The 16,574-nt window shown below is 47.1% G+C and overlaps 1 protein-coding gene and 1 long non-coding RNA gene across 4 annotated transcripts in view; one reads left to right on the forward strand and one right to left on the reverse strand.

Moving 5' to 3' along the window:
• Positions 1-19: 19 nt before the first annotated feature.
• LOC148119463 (uncharacterized) lies at positions 20-1,636 on the reverse strand. Of its 2 annotated transcripts, XR_015735379.1 has the most exons (3): positions 1,094-1,636; positions 212-351; positions 20-89 (listed from the first exon to the last, which is right to left on the reverse strand). It is a non-coding gene; the product is annotated as an uncharacterized LOC148119463 (long non-coding RNA). The 2 variants fall into 2 exon arrangements; XR_015735380.1 differs by having other exon boundaries at positions 20-351.
• Positions 1,034-16,574, forward strand: part of Prune1 (prune exopolyphosphatase 1) — a 31,749-nt gene continuing 16,208 nt past the window's right edge. The window contains exons 1-3 of one of the 2 annotated variants that reach the window (XM_048427836.3): positions 1,043-1,173; positions 12,549-12,652; positions 14,687-14,779. In XM_048427836.3, the coding sequence (XP_048283793.1) occupies positions 14,741-14,779 (39 nt within the window). In that variant the 5' untranslated portion in view covers positions 1,043-1,173; positions 12,549-12,652; positions 14,687-14,740. Of the gene's footprint in view, positions 1,174-12,548; positions 12,653-14,686; positions 14,780-16,574 lie in introns of both variants that reach the window. The other variant, XM_048427835.3, reaches the window with a different exon arrangement.

The following is a 16,574-nucleotide window of genomic DNA, read 5'->3' on the forward strand; positions in this document are numbered from 1 at the left end:
AACTGATTGAGCTGTGTACCTGGTTAATACATCTAGCGTGAAGAAGACGCACCCTCGTCTCCTCTCACCTCCCTGAGGAGCAGGAAAATCTGAAGATAGATTTTAAAATGAGGGAACAAGTTATGACAAAGGGACACCGTCGTCCCCCCCCCTCAATCTGCGCTGGGGCACAAAAGTGGCAGTTAAGGAGGATGTTGGAACCTAGCCTTACATTCTGAAGGCTCCTCTACTGACGTGGCTGCCGGAATGAGACTTCAAGCAACTCTGAAAAAGAGAACAGTTGCAACAGGGACCCAGGAAGCAAAGTCACGGTTGCATCAGTCCAAGAATGGCTTGAGATATTTGTCCAGACTGTAAAGAAAAAGAGGCTGCAGAGTTAGGACGTTAGGAAGAGTTGGCGCGACTGAAGATTTTAAGACGACAGTTCAAAAATTATGCTAATGTTTTGCTAGCATGAACAAACACACCACTGATCACAATAGATCAGTTTGGTAAAGGGAAGAATTAAAATAAAACACCTAATATGGGAAACTCTTTTAATAAGATATAGAGATATGTTGTAATTTAAAGTCCCGCCCAAACCAGGTTTGTGAATTCAGCATCAGGAAGCTGGGAAGAAAGACTAACTTGGGCTACATAGCAAGACTTTATATTTAAAAAAATTTTTTTTGAGAGATTAATTTACATTAATCTCAAACAGATGCTCGATGGCTCGATGTAATATATGGAAAGATACTATACTTAGTCCTATCTGGAAGAGCAAGTTCAGATGCCATAAAGGCGAGTTATTGTGACACATACACAACTTGTATGTCATAGCACTCCGAAAACTGCTCGCTTGGGGGAACACTTAGGAGCTTCCGGACTACATTTCCCAGGAGGAACTGCGACATGCTCCTCCTTGACCTCCCATGAGTCTCTGGGCTCAGAACTCAGCCTCCGCCTCTGGAGGCGGGGTAACGCCGGAGTACCGGATTACGCACTTCCTCCTGGGGTTCGGAGGCCGAACCCTTGTATGGCGGGTTCGAGTCCCGCCCCCTGACTCTCGGCTCTAGACCCTGAGTCTGGGGCGGGGTGCATTTGGCCGGGTTACCTCTCCAAGCCGAGGGGGGACGGCACACCTCGGGCTTCACCATGGAGGACTACCTGCAGGATTGTCGAGCCGCTCTGCAGGTAACGGGTTCCGATCTGTGACCGAAAGGAATGCAGCGTGGGGTCCGGGAAGGACGAATGTGTGGGATCTGGGGAGCCCGGACGATCCACCGATCGTGAATCTGTGGCGGGATCACAGAGGTGGACGCGGGGGAGCTGGGGACCAAACCCGTCGCCCATGGGCGGGAGAGCCGGAGAAGTGAGTCTCCCTTCGGTCTCCTGGGTCGGGTCCCTCAGTTGGACGAGTGAGGTGGCCGCCAGCCTCTCCCGGCGAGGTGTGTCTGTCCTCTCTCCCCGCCCCTCTCAGTTTCCCTCGGGCGAGCCGAGCTGCTGCCCACCGGCCCCCAGGTGAAGCTCGGAAGTGTGGAGGGTACCTGGGTGCGCGGCTTTATTGCCTCTGAATGGCGGTTTGCCTTCTTTTGCAAGACAGAGGCGTTCCTAGTGTTTTACTTTAAATCTCCGTTTTTTAAGCTTCAGGCCCACAACTTACATTCCTTTGCCTCCAGTGTTCTCCTTTAGTCTCGCTTTACACACAAATACGTAAAAATACCCCTCCTTGGTGAGGGATAAACACAAAGTGTGTTTGGAATCCAAACCATAAGCACGGCTCCAGAATGCTTTGTAGCTTATTTTTGGTGCTTCCTGCGCCAGCTGGACTCACCCAGCCGCGCTGACAGGCCACGGCAGCTTTGGATCGCTATTCCCATTAGAGGCTCCAAGTCACCTGGCCGCCTACTGTGCGTTTCTCTGCCCCTGTAGAAACCTAGACAGATGGCCGGCGTCCTTTAAAATAACTTAGCTGGGTGTGGTAGCCACATGCCTCTAGTTCCAGCACTTGGGAGGAGGAGACTGACGGTTCACCACTTCTGACCAGCTTTGGGGGAAAAAAAAAACCTCAAAAAGCAACAACCACAAAAATAGAGAACAAAATTTAAAATTTCTCTGAGCAATATTTTCTGGCCTTTAACAAATCCTGAAAGTCACCTAATTTGCTGTAGACTTTGGGATAAATGAATATTCTCAATTTGAATTTGGGGTAAGTTTCAATTTGATGCTAGCTATACTAAAATTTTCCTTTTGAAAACATCTGACCAGGCTGAATGCCTGTAATCTCAGCCCTTGGTAGATTGAGGCAAAAGAATTGTTAGCTTACGTGTAGCCTGGGTTACACAGTGAGGTCTGAGGAAACTGGGTTCTATGAGACTCAACCCTCCTCATAAACCCCTAGAAGAAACAAACAAATAAACAAAAGCCCCATGGCATCTGGGGAAAGTTGTTTTAATTCATAAATTTGGAACCAGTTCTCATTGGTTAGTTATTGGTGTGTGTGTGAGAGAGAGAGAGAGAGATCCTCCTAGTGCTAGTTAAGAGATGTGTGCCATCACGCTTGGCCTGAGCTCTGCATTTTGTTTTAATGTGTTTGTTTTTAAGATGTTCTTATGTAGCCAAGGCTAGCCTTGCAGTCCCAATGTAGCCAAGGTTGACTTTGAACTTTTGGTCCCCCTGCTTCTACTTCCCAAGTGTTGGAATTATAGGAGTCTACTGTGATGCCCAGCTTGGCTATCTTTTTATTTGCTTAATTTAATTTATATGACATAAGATCTCACTATGTAGCTTGATACTATGTAGACCAGACCAGTCTCAAACTCAGAGATCCACTTGCCTCTGCCTCAGGGATTAAAGACGTGCACCACCTTTAAATGACAGGCTCGCGCATTTGAGTGCAGTGCCCGTGGATTCCAGAAGAGGACACTGGTTCCTTGGGACTGGAGACTGTGGTGGCACCTGATGTGGGTGCTAAGCCCTTTGTAAGATTGGTATGAGTTCTTTAGCAGTCAGCCATTTCTTTAACCCTTTAAAAACTGTTAAATTAAGTTTTATTTATTTATTTATTGGTGTGTCGGGGGCCTCAGCCATGCAGTGGACACATGTGGCGGTCAGAGGAAACTTTGGGTAGTCTTCTCCTTCTGGCATGTGGGTCCCGGGATCAGACTCAGGTGGTTGTGCTTGGTGACTTCTGCTGAGCCACCTTATCCCCTCCTGCTCTTCTTTCCTTCTTTCTTTCTCTTTCTCTCTTTCTTTCATTTCATTTGTTCATCTGTCTTTCCTTTCTTTCCACAAAACAATGGGGTTTTCATCATAGCATCTGCACACGTGCATGCGTGCACGCATGCGCGCGTGTACACACACATACACACACAAACACACACACACAGACTTCATTCTCATCTGTTTCCATACATTGCTGGCTCTTGTTTCTTGAGACAGAATCTTGCTCGACAGCTGAGACTACTCTGGGACTTTTGGTCTTTTTGTCTCAGCCTTCCAAGTGCAAGAGAGCATCAGAACCCACATGGTTGTGAGCCACCATGTGGTTGCTGGGAATTGAACTCAGGACCTTTGAAAGAACAGCAGGTTCTCTTTACTACTGAGCCATCTCTCCAGCCCTGAAAGGTTTTTTTTGTTTGTTTGTTTTTTGTTTTTTTGTTTGTTTGTTTAAAGACTTACTTTTGAAGAGTTTGGAAAACATTTACTTACTTTATTTATTTATGTATTTATTTTTGGTTTTTTCAAGACAGGGTTTCTCTGTGTAGCTCTGCTTGTCCTGGAAGTCACTCTGTAGATCAGGCTGGCCTCGAGCTCACAGAGATTCACCTGCCTCTGCCTCCCTGAGTGCTGTGATTAAAGGCACGTGTCGCCACTGCCTAGCAAGTTTTCTTTTTAATTACTTGTGTGTGTGCGTGTAAGTGTAGGTGCCTTTGGAGATTAGAGTTCTCAGATTCCCCCTAGAGCTGAAATTACAGGAGGTTGTGAACAAGCCAATGTGGGTGCTAGAAATGGAACTTGGTCCTTTGCAAAAGCAGTAAGTCCTTTTAACTAATGAGCCATCCTTTCAGTTCCTCAATGTTTATTTATTTGTGTATGTGTGAGTGTGCGCATGCGTGTACATGTATCACAGTGTATGTCTGTGCACATGCATGCATGCATCCAAGGAAGCCAGAAGAGAGTGTTGGATCCCCTGGAGCTGGAGCTACGCAGTTGTGAGCCACCTGACTTGGGTCTTGGGAACAAAATTTCTGCACTCTGGAGAGCAACAAGCACTGTTAACTGCAGTGTCCCCAAACACTAATGCAGAGTGTTTATGACATCATGCTAAGTGCTGTCTGTGAAGATTTTACAGCATCATGTTCTCTCTCCCACCAATTAGTGAAAAGCCCTTGGACCCAAAGCACGAATCTTCTTTCCAGCATTTACCCTTGTTTTGGTTAGGGTTTCTAGTGCTGTGAAGAGACACCACGATCATGGCAACTCTTGAAAATGAAAACATTCTATTGTGGTGACTCACAGGTCAGAGGTTCAGTATGGTAGGCCATGGCAGCGTGCAGGCAGACGTGGTGTTGAAGAAGTAGCTCAGAGTCCTACATCTTGTAGGCAACAGGAAGTGGTCTGTGACACTGGGAGTAGCTTGAGCATAAGAGAACTCAAAGTCCACCCCACAGTGACACACTTCCTCCAACAAAGCCACACCTCCTAATAGTGCCACTCCCTCTGGGGGCCATTTTCTTTCAGACCACCACAACTCTCCTTACTCCCCCCACACCCGCCGCAGATAACAGCTCATCTACACTATTATGAAATTTGGCAGTAGATCTGACTTTTCCAGTACCACACTATCCCAGTCCTTTTCTGTAGTCTTCCTCCAAGGGGCCGAGTCTAGCTCCTTTGTAAACCTGTGTGCTTCCTCCTGAAGGTGACTGAGCCTTAGAATCCTCTCGGCACACCGCCTCACTAAGGTGGGAGTGAGCTGAATGTGAGACCCTAAGAATATTAGCTTATAAAATTGTGACAGTGTATGCTGAGGGATACCAGTAATTTTGATTCTGTTTAATTATAGAAATATTACATAAGGAAAACATCGACACATAAAACAAATATGAAGTGAAAAAGATAAAGGCCTTTTTTTTTCATTCCTGTTTACCCAGTTCCCCCAGAATCTGTTAATGTTTCCTTCTTTAAAAGGAATTTATGTGTGTGTGTGTGTGTGTGTGTGTGTGTGTGTGTGTGTGTGTGTCTGTATCTATGATTATCTGCCACATGTGCCCTTGGAATCAGAAGAGGGTATTATTAAATCCCCTGGAGCTGGAATTACAAGCTGTTGTGAACCACTCCATGTAGGTGCTAGGGACTGCTGAGCTATCTCTAGTCTCCTGTTAATGTTTCTTGTATAAAGAGATCCTAATCCCAGCCTGGTCTGTGTAGCAAGTTCCAGGATGTTAAGGGCGGCACAGAGAGACTTTGTGTCAGACAAACAAGAGCTTGTTTGGAGGGTCAAGCATAGGAATGCAGCTACGTGCACACCCTTGCCAAAGAGCAGTCTGATAGAGAGGGCTGTTCTCTCCGAGGGCCAGTGCATCTTCAGGAGGGCTGTATGTGGGACGAGAAGGAGGAAGGTGGACACTGGCCTAGCAGCGTGGATCAGCAGTAGTCCTGGTGACCAGTGGGATGATGGATGTCTCAGCCAGGTCACCCTCACATCTGCCTGTGTAAAGAGAGACCAGATTCAGACAGACACAGCATTGACTTCTGTGGGCGTTGTGAATACTTGGCTTGTGCACAGGCCAGAGACAGCTGATAATGCGCCAGTTCTCCTGCAATACCATATTTTTAGTATGTGACACCAGAAAACTTTTCTGCAGCCTCTGCCACAATGACAGTAGCATGGTCCACTTTAAAGAAATCTGCATAGCTGGGCATGGTAGCTAAGATTCAGGTGAAAAGTTACCACGTTAAGGGCTAGCCTGAATTACGGAGCAAGCTCCAGGCCAGTCTGCGCTGTGTTAAAAAAAAAAATTATAAAGAAGTCTGATGTAGTGTCATACACTGTTAATCCCAGCCCTTGGGAGGCACAGACAGGCGGATCTCTGGGAGTCTGAGGCCAGCCCGGTCTGCCTGGAGAGTTGTAGGACAGGAAAAGCTACACAGTGAGACCTTGTCTTGAAAAACAAAAACAAACAAAACAAGTGACAAAAACAGGAAATGGGAAGTGGGAGAAAGGCCTGTTTTTGTTTTTGTTTAGTTTTTTTTTTTTAAGATTTATTTATTTATTATGTATACACATTCCTTCCATGTCTGCCTGCCAGAAGAGGGCACAAGACCTCGTTACAGACGGTTGTGAGCCACCATGTGGTTGCTGGGAATTGAACTCAGGACCTCTGGAAGAGCAGTCAGTGCTCTTAACTCCTGAGCCATCTCTCCAGCCCCTGTTTAGTTTTGACGGGGCTCCTATTCCTAGGACAGACTCATCTTGCCCTTCCAGTGGGAAGAATTCTTTCTTTGGGTGGGGCTCCATCTCAGGTAGAGCTAGGAACAAAGGTACACTTCCCAGGCCTGAGGCTGCAGTCAGGAGTGGCTGCTTGTCCTTTATCAGAGTCCTCTCATTTTCTTGGGGTAAGGAGGGTGGGGGGCGAGGGTGTTGTCTGGCCTGCCTTTGTTAATATTGTATAGAGTAGCTAGCTGTCAGACCATATCTAGCTTCAGGGGTGAAGTAGTCTTTCTTTCTTTCTTCCTTTTTTTCTTTCTTTCTTTCTTATTTCTCCTTCCTTCCTTCCTTCTTTCCTTCCTTCCTTCCTTCCTTCTTTCCTTCCTTCTTCCTTCCTTCCATCGTTGGTTTGTCTTTGAAATGAGGTTTCTTTGTATTATCTTAGCTGTCCTAGAACTAGCTCTGTAGACCAGGCTGGCCTGGAATCCACAGAGGTGGACCTGCCTCTGCCTCCCTGAGTGCTGGGATTAAAGGCATATACCACCACCACCCTTCAGGGAAGAGGGTTTTAGCTCTAAACCCTTCTCCTGCCTGCAATCCAGGCCAGAAAACAAACAAGTCCATCAGGATGTGTTGTTTTAACTAATGGGTCTTTTCTTCTTACTCCTCCTCTTCTTCCTTTTCTTAAGGAAAAAAAATGTTTTTAGATTCATTTATTTTATTTTCTGTGGATGACTAATCTCTCAGAGGTCAAAGAGGGTGCCAGGTCTCCTGGAAGGGATGTTAGGGATGGTTGTGAGTCACTATGTAGGTGCTGGGCACCGAACTTGGGTCCTCTGTAAGAGCAAGTGCTCTTAACCACTGAACATCTCTCTAGCCTTACACTAATTTATTGAGTGTACACACACTCACATACCATAGTGCACACTTGGCGGTCAGAGGACAGTTTTCAGGGGTTAATGTCCCCACCATATGGGTCCTAGTGATTGAACTCAAGTTGCCAGGCTGGACAGCATACACCTTTACCCAACGAGACATAATCTACCCCTTTCTTTTTTTCAGAAAGTTTTTTGACTGAATGTGGTGACTCACACTTTTAGGACCAGCTAGAGGATCTCTGTGAATTCAAGACCAGCCTGGTCTGCAGCATATCGAATTCTAGGACAGTCAGAGCTACACAGAGACCATGTCAAGACAACAAACTGGACATGGTGGCACACGCTGCAGTCCCAGCACTTGGGAGGCAGAAGCAGCAGAATCACAGAATCACTAGAAGTTCAGTTACCAGCGCGGCCTACATAGTGAATGCTAGGTCAGCCGGGGATGCAGGGAAGTGGGTAGGTTTGGTGGCACATGCCTTTGATCCCAGACAGGCAAGCAGGCCTCTGTGAGTTCAAGGCCAGCCAGGTCAACATAGCTAGGTCTGTCTTAAAAAAAAAAAAAAAAAAAAGTGTGTTTCCTGTGGCTCTCAGATTCTGTTTCTTCCACTGGCAGCTCAGGTTTCTCATGCTGCTAAGTTTAGCTGTGTTCTCCTGAACTCTTCCTCCGGTTAGGAAACAGACACTGTTTGGCCCGTGTATTCAGCTGACAGAGGGGTGGGTTGGAGGTGAAAGTTTCATGGTTTTCCTAATTGAAGAGGACAGAGCCTTCTGAGTTGGGGGCAGCCGTGCACCCAGGAGTCTTCATTCTCTGGATCCTAATCATGACGAGCGCCCTCTTCACGCTCAGGGGTCTCCCAGTTGGGACCTAAGCTGTTATGAATTAAGGCTACACATTCATGAGACGGTATCGAGCCCCTTCAGGTTTCATCTTTGCAGAGCACTGCAGCTGCAGGAAGCTGGGGAGCATCACTAAGGAGGGCTTCACAGGGGAGGGGGCTTTTTAAAAGGTGCGCCAGCTTGAGCAGGGAGGAGCAGAGGAAGAAGGGGCGCTTCGCTTACAGAGGAGGCTCTTAGGGGATATCTCACTTAATCCATAAGTGGCAGGAATCAAGGCGCAGCGTGACCCCTTCTGCTGCTCTGCAGTCTCACTCGTAGTCCAAACTGACGTGGACTCATCGTGTAGCTCAGGTTGGCCTGAGTCCTGCAGTCCTGCCTCAGTCCAAAGAACTGGGGTTAAAGGTGAACGCCAACATGCCCAGTTTATCCTCGTTAAAAAAAATTAGCTGAAGCCAGGTAGTGATAGCACATGCCTTTGGGCCCAGCACTTGGAGGCAGAGGCAGTGGATCCCTGACTTCAAACCAGCCTGGTCTACAGATCGAGTTCCGGGACAGCCAGAGCTAAACAGAGAAATCCTGTCTTGGGAAAAAAAAAAACAAACCCTATTTTTAATTATATGTATATGTGTATATGTATGTGTAGGGATGTATATGTAAATAGAGATGCCCTCAGAAACCAGAAGAGGGCATAGGGTCCCTTGGAGCTGGAATTACTAACCATTTTGAACCACCCAATGTAATGACTGAGAGCCAAACTTGGGTTCTCTTCAAAAACACTCATAAACCATTTCTCTAGCCCGTAAAATAAAAAAAATAAACATTTGGTTATATATTTTGTAGGGGTATGTAGCATGCCACAGCATATCTGTAAAGGTCAGAGAGCAGCTTGCAAGACTCCAAACTCATAGCTGGGCAGTGGTGGCGAATGCCTTTAATCCCAGCACTCGGGAGACTGGTGGATCTCTGTGAGTTTGATCTACAAGAGCTAGTTTCAGGACAGGCTCCAAAGCTACAGAGAAACCCTGTCTCAAAAAAACGAAAACAAAACAAAACAAAACAAAAAACTCCAGACTCTTTCCACCACGTTGTCTCTAGGAATTGAACTCCGGTTGGCGTGATTGGCAGCCTTTGCCCACTGGCCCTCTTGTCAGCCCTGCCCTCATTTTTACATAGGAGCCAGGATCCCATATCGAGTAAGAAGCAGGTTTGAACCGAAGTAGTCCGTGATTATCCAAGAGGTGTTCTGCTGCATCCCGAGACTGAATAGAGTCAAGAGGGCCTCGCAGGGCACACACACATCGTGGCTTGGTGGGCGCATAGTCCAGGCAGCCCTGGGTCACGAGGGGTGGGAGGGACGGGAAAAGGAGCGAAGGCTGCACATCTTTTGTAACCCACGTCGGGATCTGCCTGGCGGAGCATTCCTGCTGCCTGCTTCTGGCTTTGACTGAGCCCCGGAGCTCGATGTTCATATTGCGACGGCAACCAGTTCTCCTTCCTCACACTGTGGCTCTGGTCCTTTCCTTCTGCTTTTATTTACCTTCCTTCCGTGCTGGGCACCTGACTGGCTGTGGTTCAGCTGCCTTGTTCCAGTTCCTAGAGCTCCTTACTCAGCCTTTCCCCTGACCTCTTACCCTTTCCTCTAGGTGGGGCGCATGGCCTTTCATGATTACAACCCCTCCCTTCTCCCGTGAGTCAGACATCTCTGAGCCACTCATCGCTAGAGTTTTCCTGTCTCTTTGGTCCACAGCCGTCAAGGTGATTCTCGGTATCTACAGACAGAGGGGCCTTTTCTTGTCTCAGAAGTCAAAGGAGATATTATGTCATATGGCTGGGGTCTTGGGTGTAGAGTTATCTTACTGCTTTGGAAAAAGAGTCTAGTGTGTGCCGTGTCATGGTGGTCTATGTATAGAATCCCAGCATTAGGGAGGCTGAGGCTGGATGACTCAAAACAAAACTTTAAAAAAGAAAGAAAGTTGGGGCCAGAGCTATGGGTCAGTGGAGGATAATTCCAGCTGTTCTTCCAGAGGACCCTGGTTGGGTTACCAGCACTCATTTGGTGGCTACCAATGGTCTGTAGCTGCAGTTCAGAGAGATACTGTTTGGTCTCTGTGGGCAGTGCATACATGTGTTACACAGACAAACATGCAAGCAAAATACCCAAACACAAAAAATAAATATAAATCTCCAAAAATGATTTAAAAAAGAAAAAGTTGTGAAAGCCTAGCCCTTCCATGGTGCTTTTGATATGACTGGGCCCACACTGCACACAAACACGGCACGCGGCCGCCCAGTGAGGCTGGTCGGCACATCTGTCATTCACACGGTTGTCATCTCACACTCCTTCAAAACAGGGTCTCCCTGTAGGCCAGGCTACAGGTCACTGTGTAGACCAGGTTGGCCTCAGACTCACCACCACTACTCCCAGCTCTTTTATTTTTCCTTTGACAGAGTCTCCCGGAGCCTCAGTTGACCTTGAATTTGCTTTGTAGCTGAACTTCTCACCCTCTTCCACATCTCTTACCTGGGACGACAGGCAGATGCTGCCACCCCGGCTCACAGTGTTGGGTTATTGGACAAGGACTTCTTTCACGAGGGCAAGCACTCTGTTAACTGAGCTGCGTCTCTAGTCCTAATGTGTTTTGTTGCTGTTTGATTGTTCCTTTGACTTACATAGCACAGGCTGACCTCAAGCTCACAATGCAAGCGAGACTTCTGGTCCCCCGTCCCCATCCCAAGTGGAGTGAGGTTGCAGGCATGCACCACTATTGGTCCCCCCCTCCCCGTACCCTCGTATCCCCCCCCATTCCGAGTAGAGTGAGGTTACAGGCGTGCACCACTACATCAGCTCATGGTTTGTTTCCTGAAGCAGGGTTTTGCTATGCAGTTTAGGCAGGCCTCTAACTCTGTAATCCAGGCTGGTCTCAGCGTCCTTGGTGCTGGAATCACAGGTATAAATAACCACACCTGACAAGAGGTCCATACTTCCAAAAAAGTAATTAATTTATTTTGTGTATGTGTATCATGGCACACATAGTAAGGTCAGAGGACAAGTTCTCCTTCTACCATGTGAGACCTGGAGATTGAACTCAGGGCTTGGCCCTTGGCTGCAAGGGCCCAAGGGTTCCATACACTTGATGTAGTCCTACAGAAATGCACATGGGCAGATCCTGAGAGCAAACATCCTATAGGGCCCCTTGCCCCAAAGGCCTGACAACCTCTACTTTTTGTTTCTCTTGTGGACAAATAAATGGGGAAGAGAGCGGATTGCGAAAAGAAGCCTGTCTGTGGGTCGGAGATAGGACTTAGAGCTCAGTGCTCACCTGGCGCGCACGAACCCTGAGGTGCCGTGGAATAACCTTCTGGACACTGAATATGTATTACTCTCATTGGTTAATGAAGAAGCTGATTGGCCTGTACTATAGCAAGGCAGGGTAAAGTTAGGGGGACAATCAAACAATACTGGGATGAAGAAGGGTGGAGTCAAGAGAGATGCCAGCCAGCCACCGCCAGCTAGCCACCGAGGAAGCAGGACGTGCAGAAGATGAGTTAAGCCACGAGTCACGTGACACAGATTAGATAAGAAATATCTAACTTAATTTAAATGTCAGAGTTAGGTAGTAACAAGCCTGAAATCTCGACCAAGCCAGGTTTTGATCGCTATGACTGCGCTGCTATCAGTGCCCACCCCCCTCCCCGGTGGAGGCCAGAGATGCTGTCAAAGTTCTCTGCTGGGCTGGGCAGCCCCTACAGCAGAGGCTTCCCCAGCTCCGGTCAACAAGGCCGAAGTGAGGGAAGCTTGCAGTGCCTGGTAGGCCATGTTTGATCTCAGTCAAGCCTGATGACCTGATTTGGCGCCTGGACTCCACACAGTGAAAGGAGTCACCATCTGTGCTCCACGAGCACACAGAATAGAGAGAGTGAAGGTGCTGATATGTTTTCTGAGACAGGGTCTCACTGTGAGCCCTGGCTGACCTGGAACTTGCAGTGTAGACCAAGCTGTACTGGGGTGGAAGGCATGTACCATCACGCCCAGCCCACCACCCTACCATTTTAAAAATAAGCTAGCTTAAGCCAGAAGGTGGGGCTCAGTTGATAGAGATCTTACCTAGAATACACAGCCCAGGGTTCAATCTCCAGCAACACATAAACTGGGCACAATGGTACATGCCTGTAACCCCAGGGCTAGGAAGGTTGAAGTAGAAAGATCAAAATGTTGAGAACTGTTTGGATTATTTAGAAAACCCTATCTCAACGGTAAGATATAGATAGATAGATAGATAGATAGATAGATAGATAGATAGATAGATAGATAGATAGATAGATATCTCAGTAGCAGAGTGCTGGTCCAGTGTGTGTAGTTCCTTAGCTATAATCCCCAGCACCCAATATCAGATTATAATAATTCTTTTTCTTTATAGACAGGGACTCAAATAACCTGGACTGGCTGAAACTTGATATTTAACTGAGGCTGGACCAAACTCCCGATTTTCCTGCCTCTACCTCCCAAGTGCTGAGATTACAAGTATGTGCCATTCCACCCAGCTTGATAATGCTTGAAGTGTGTGCACGCCTCCTTTGGCTGTTCTAGAGACTAAATGATCAGTTAATTGGTGTAAAAGTATTAGAATAATGCATAACATCCTCAAACATTTAAATAAAAACAAAACCAGCCTGTCTGCTATTGTAGATACTGTCGTCTAAATGTGTTTGAAGATTTTGAAAGCTCGGGAGATTAATGGGAACAAGGTTAATGTTATCAGTTCTCTGTCTGCATTATCAGCACCTGGACTTGTCTTTTGTTTTTTTTCCTTGAGACAGGGTTTCTCTCTGTAACAGCTCTGGGTGTCCTTGAACTCACTCTATAGACCAGGCTGACCTCAAACTCACAGAGATCCGCCTGCCTCTGCCTCCCGAGTGGCTAGCAGATGGACTTTTCAAAGTTCTGAGCCACGCGTGGAGTCACAGACCTTTAATCCCAGCACTGGGAGAAGGGGGATGAGTTCAAGTCCAGCTAGGGCACCATAGTGAGACCCTGTCTCAAAACAAAACACAGAAGTTCCTGGCTGAGGAGATGGCTGTCTAGTTAACATTACTATTACTGTGATGAAACACCAGGATCAGCCAGGCAGTGGTGGCGCACGCCTTTAACCCTAGCACTCGGGAGGCAGAGGCAGGCGAGGCCAGCCTGGCCTACAAGAGCTAGTGCCAGGACAGACTCCAAAGCCAGAGAGAAACCCTGTCTCGAGAAACAAAAACAAAACAAAACAAAAACAAAAACAAAAAACAAAACCAAAAAAAAAAAAAAAAGAAGCACCGTGACCAAAGCAACTTGGGGAGGAGAGGGTTTACTTGGCTTTTGCTTTCACATCACTGTTCCTCACCGAAGGAAATCAGGACAGGAATTCTAACAGAGCAGGATCCTGGCGTCAGGAGCTGATGCAGAGGCCATGAAGTGGTGTCACTTACTGGTTAGCTCCTCATGGCTTGCTTAGTCTGCTTATAGAACCTAGGACTACCAACCCAGAGATGGCACCACCCACAATGGGCTGGGCCCTCCTATATCAATAGCCAACTAAGTTAGTCGAGGCTCCCTCCTCTTCAATGACTGTAGTTTGTGTCAAATTGACATAAAACTCGTCAGTACAATGGCTGAATGAATAAAGTATTTATTGTGAGAGTGTGAGAGCAGACGTTCAGATCCCAGAACACATGTAAAGCCCGATGCCACATCATGAATCTGTCATCTTAGTGCACTTACAGCAAAGCCAGATGGGTATCAGGGACAGGAGAGCCCCTGGAAATGTGTGGACCTGCAGTAGTGAGCAAGAGACCCTCCCTCAAAAGAGGAGAAAGGAGAGGGCCAACATCTCTGAGGTTGCCCTCTGACCTCTGCATGGCCCCTTTACTGTGGGTTCTGCCTTTACTTCTGTAGTCAGCGTACAGAGTGATGAGGGGCTGGCGAGGCAGCTCAGCAGCTGATGGTGCCTGCCTCCAGCCTGCCAGTTCCATTCCCTGGACCACGTGGTGTAGCATTTGGGGAACAGCTTTCCAGTGCTGGTTTTCTCCTCCCGCCCTGTGGATTCCAGGAGCCCAACTCAGGTCACCAAGCCAACACCTTATCCACTGAACCTCTTGCTGACTCTAGATTTTATTTTCACCTTTATGTCCAGAGTCTCTTTGCTTATTTCCTTAGCATAGAAATGTAAAAGTTACTACTTTATTTTGAAAATAGGGGCAATGGGTGACAAACTGGGCCTGATATCCTTGAGAGCATGGCATAACTGTCCATTACCAGAACATTCTGTCTCTGAGTACAGTGAGAGCCCAAAGAAGCATAAGCAATCAGGTAATTGTTTAGTGTTCTGAGAATTAACATGCAGGGACAAGGTTGGCAGAAAGGAACAAGTGTCTTTCTGCCAACTGGATGCATATAACTGCATCCCATGGCAGTACCGTGTCCTGAAGGTCGGTGAGAAGATGTCCGTGAGGCCCCACATGAGTGTGAGGTAACAGGAAAACACAGAGATGGTTTTATGAATTCCTCTTTCCCCTCCAGGAGTCCAGGCCTCTACATGTTGTGCTGGGAAATGAAGCCTGTGACTTAGACTCCATGGTGTCTGCTCTCGCCCTGGCCTTTTACCTAACAAAGGTGAGTACCAAGAAATATTCCCTTTGTGAAAAGATTTGGGTTCAAGACCCAGCTCTACCATTTATTACTATTTAGCGTTAGTGCCGGGCAGTGGTGGTGCACACCTTTAATCCCAATGCGCAGGCAGAGGTAGGTGGAACTCTGTGAGTTCGAGGCTAGCCCGGTCTACAGAGTGAGCTACAGAACAGCTAGGACTGTTACACAGAGAAACCCTGTCTCAAAAAAAAAAATAAAAAATAAAAATTTTAGCGTTGGCTAAATTGAAGTTAAACCTCAGCTAGATGTGACGGCACATATCTGTAAGGCCTTGGAAACGGGAGTCAAGAGGATAAGGACTAGCCTATTTCACTTTAAAAAAGAAAAAAAAGGACTGGAGACATGGCTGGGAGGAGCAGAGCTCAGTTCTCCAGCACCTGTGTGGTCCCAACCATTTATAACTCCAGTTCCAGGGGATCCAGTGCCTTCTTCTGACCTTCACAGGCACCAAGCACACATTTGGTATGCATACAGTACCCAGGTCAGATACTCAAGCATAAAATAAATCCATAAAAAAAGAAAATAAAGTTAGAGAGAGGTTGGGGTAGCTCAGTCAGCAAAGGTCCTGCTGTCTTGCTGTGCAAGCGTGAAGACCCAAGTTGGAGCCCCAGAACCCACAGGAAAAGGTCAGGCATGGTGGCATTCCCTTCTCTTCCCAGCACTAGAGCCCAGGCAGGCAAATCCCTGGGGCTCAGTGGCTACCACTTAGCCTACCTGTTGAGTTTTAGGCAAGTGAGAGAATTGTCACCCTGTCTGGTGGCAATTCTGGTGCCTTAGGAATGACACCTGAGATTGTCCCCTGGCCTCTATACTTGCTTAGGCAGGTATACATACACCTGCACCTGTGCACAGCACAAGATAAATCAAGATCCCTTGTTGAGTACTGTGTTAGTATCTGGGTGTATAAGTCTGTTTGGAGGAATGTCTTTCTATTGCTGTGATGAGGCACTGTGACTCAGGGAACTCTTATAAAAGAAAACATTTAATTGGAGTGGCTTACAGTTTCAGAGGTTTAGTCCATTGTCATCATGGCAGGCAGCATGCAGACATGGTGCTGGAGAGGAACTGAGTTCTACGTTCATATCCACAGGCAGCAAGAAGAGAGAGAGCCACTGGGCCTGCCTTGGGCCCTGAAACCTCAAAGCCCACCACCAATGACACACTTCCTCCTGTAAGGCCACACCTCCTAATCCCTCCAACTAGTAACACTTTCTGAATGACTAAGCATTCAAACATATGAGTGAATGAGTAATTCTCATTCAGACCACACCAAGGGGTTTGCAAAACCATAAAATTAAATTTAGCTTATTACTGAGTTCCTTATGGATCCCAATGATGTAGTAGTTGTCTTCCCAGATTAGCTTCCTTGCTTCTTTTTTTTTCTTGAGACAGGCTTCTATTTATTCCACATTGACCTTGAACTAGCAAAGCAGCTGAATTTGTTTTGTTTTTTTTTGAGACAAGGTTTTTCTGTAGCAGCCTGGCTGTCCCGAACTTGCTTTATAGACCAGGCTGGCCTTGAACTCAGAGATCCAACTGCCTCTGCCAACCGAGCACTAGGATTTAAGGCATTCACCACCACCTCCCAGCTAACATGGAATTTTTAATTCTGCCTCTACCTGTGTGCCAGGATTACAGGCATAGGCCATACTGTATATGCAGTGTTGGGAATTCCTAGGCCTCTTGCATGCCAGGTAAGTACTATTCCAACTGAGCTACATCCCTCTAAGTTCAGGTCAATTAAAAACTATTATTTTAT

This window comes from Myodes glareolus, chromosome 17 (assembly GCF_982192425.1).
Source record: "Myodes glareolus chromosome 17, mMyoGla1.1, whole genome shotgun sequence".
In the NCBI taxonomy this organism is placed as follows: Eukaryota; Metazoa; Chordata; class Mammalia; order Rodentia; family Cricetidae; genus Myodes; species Myodes glareolus.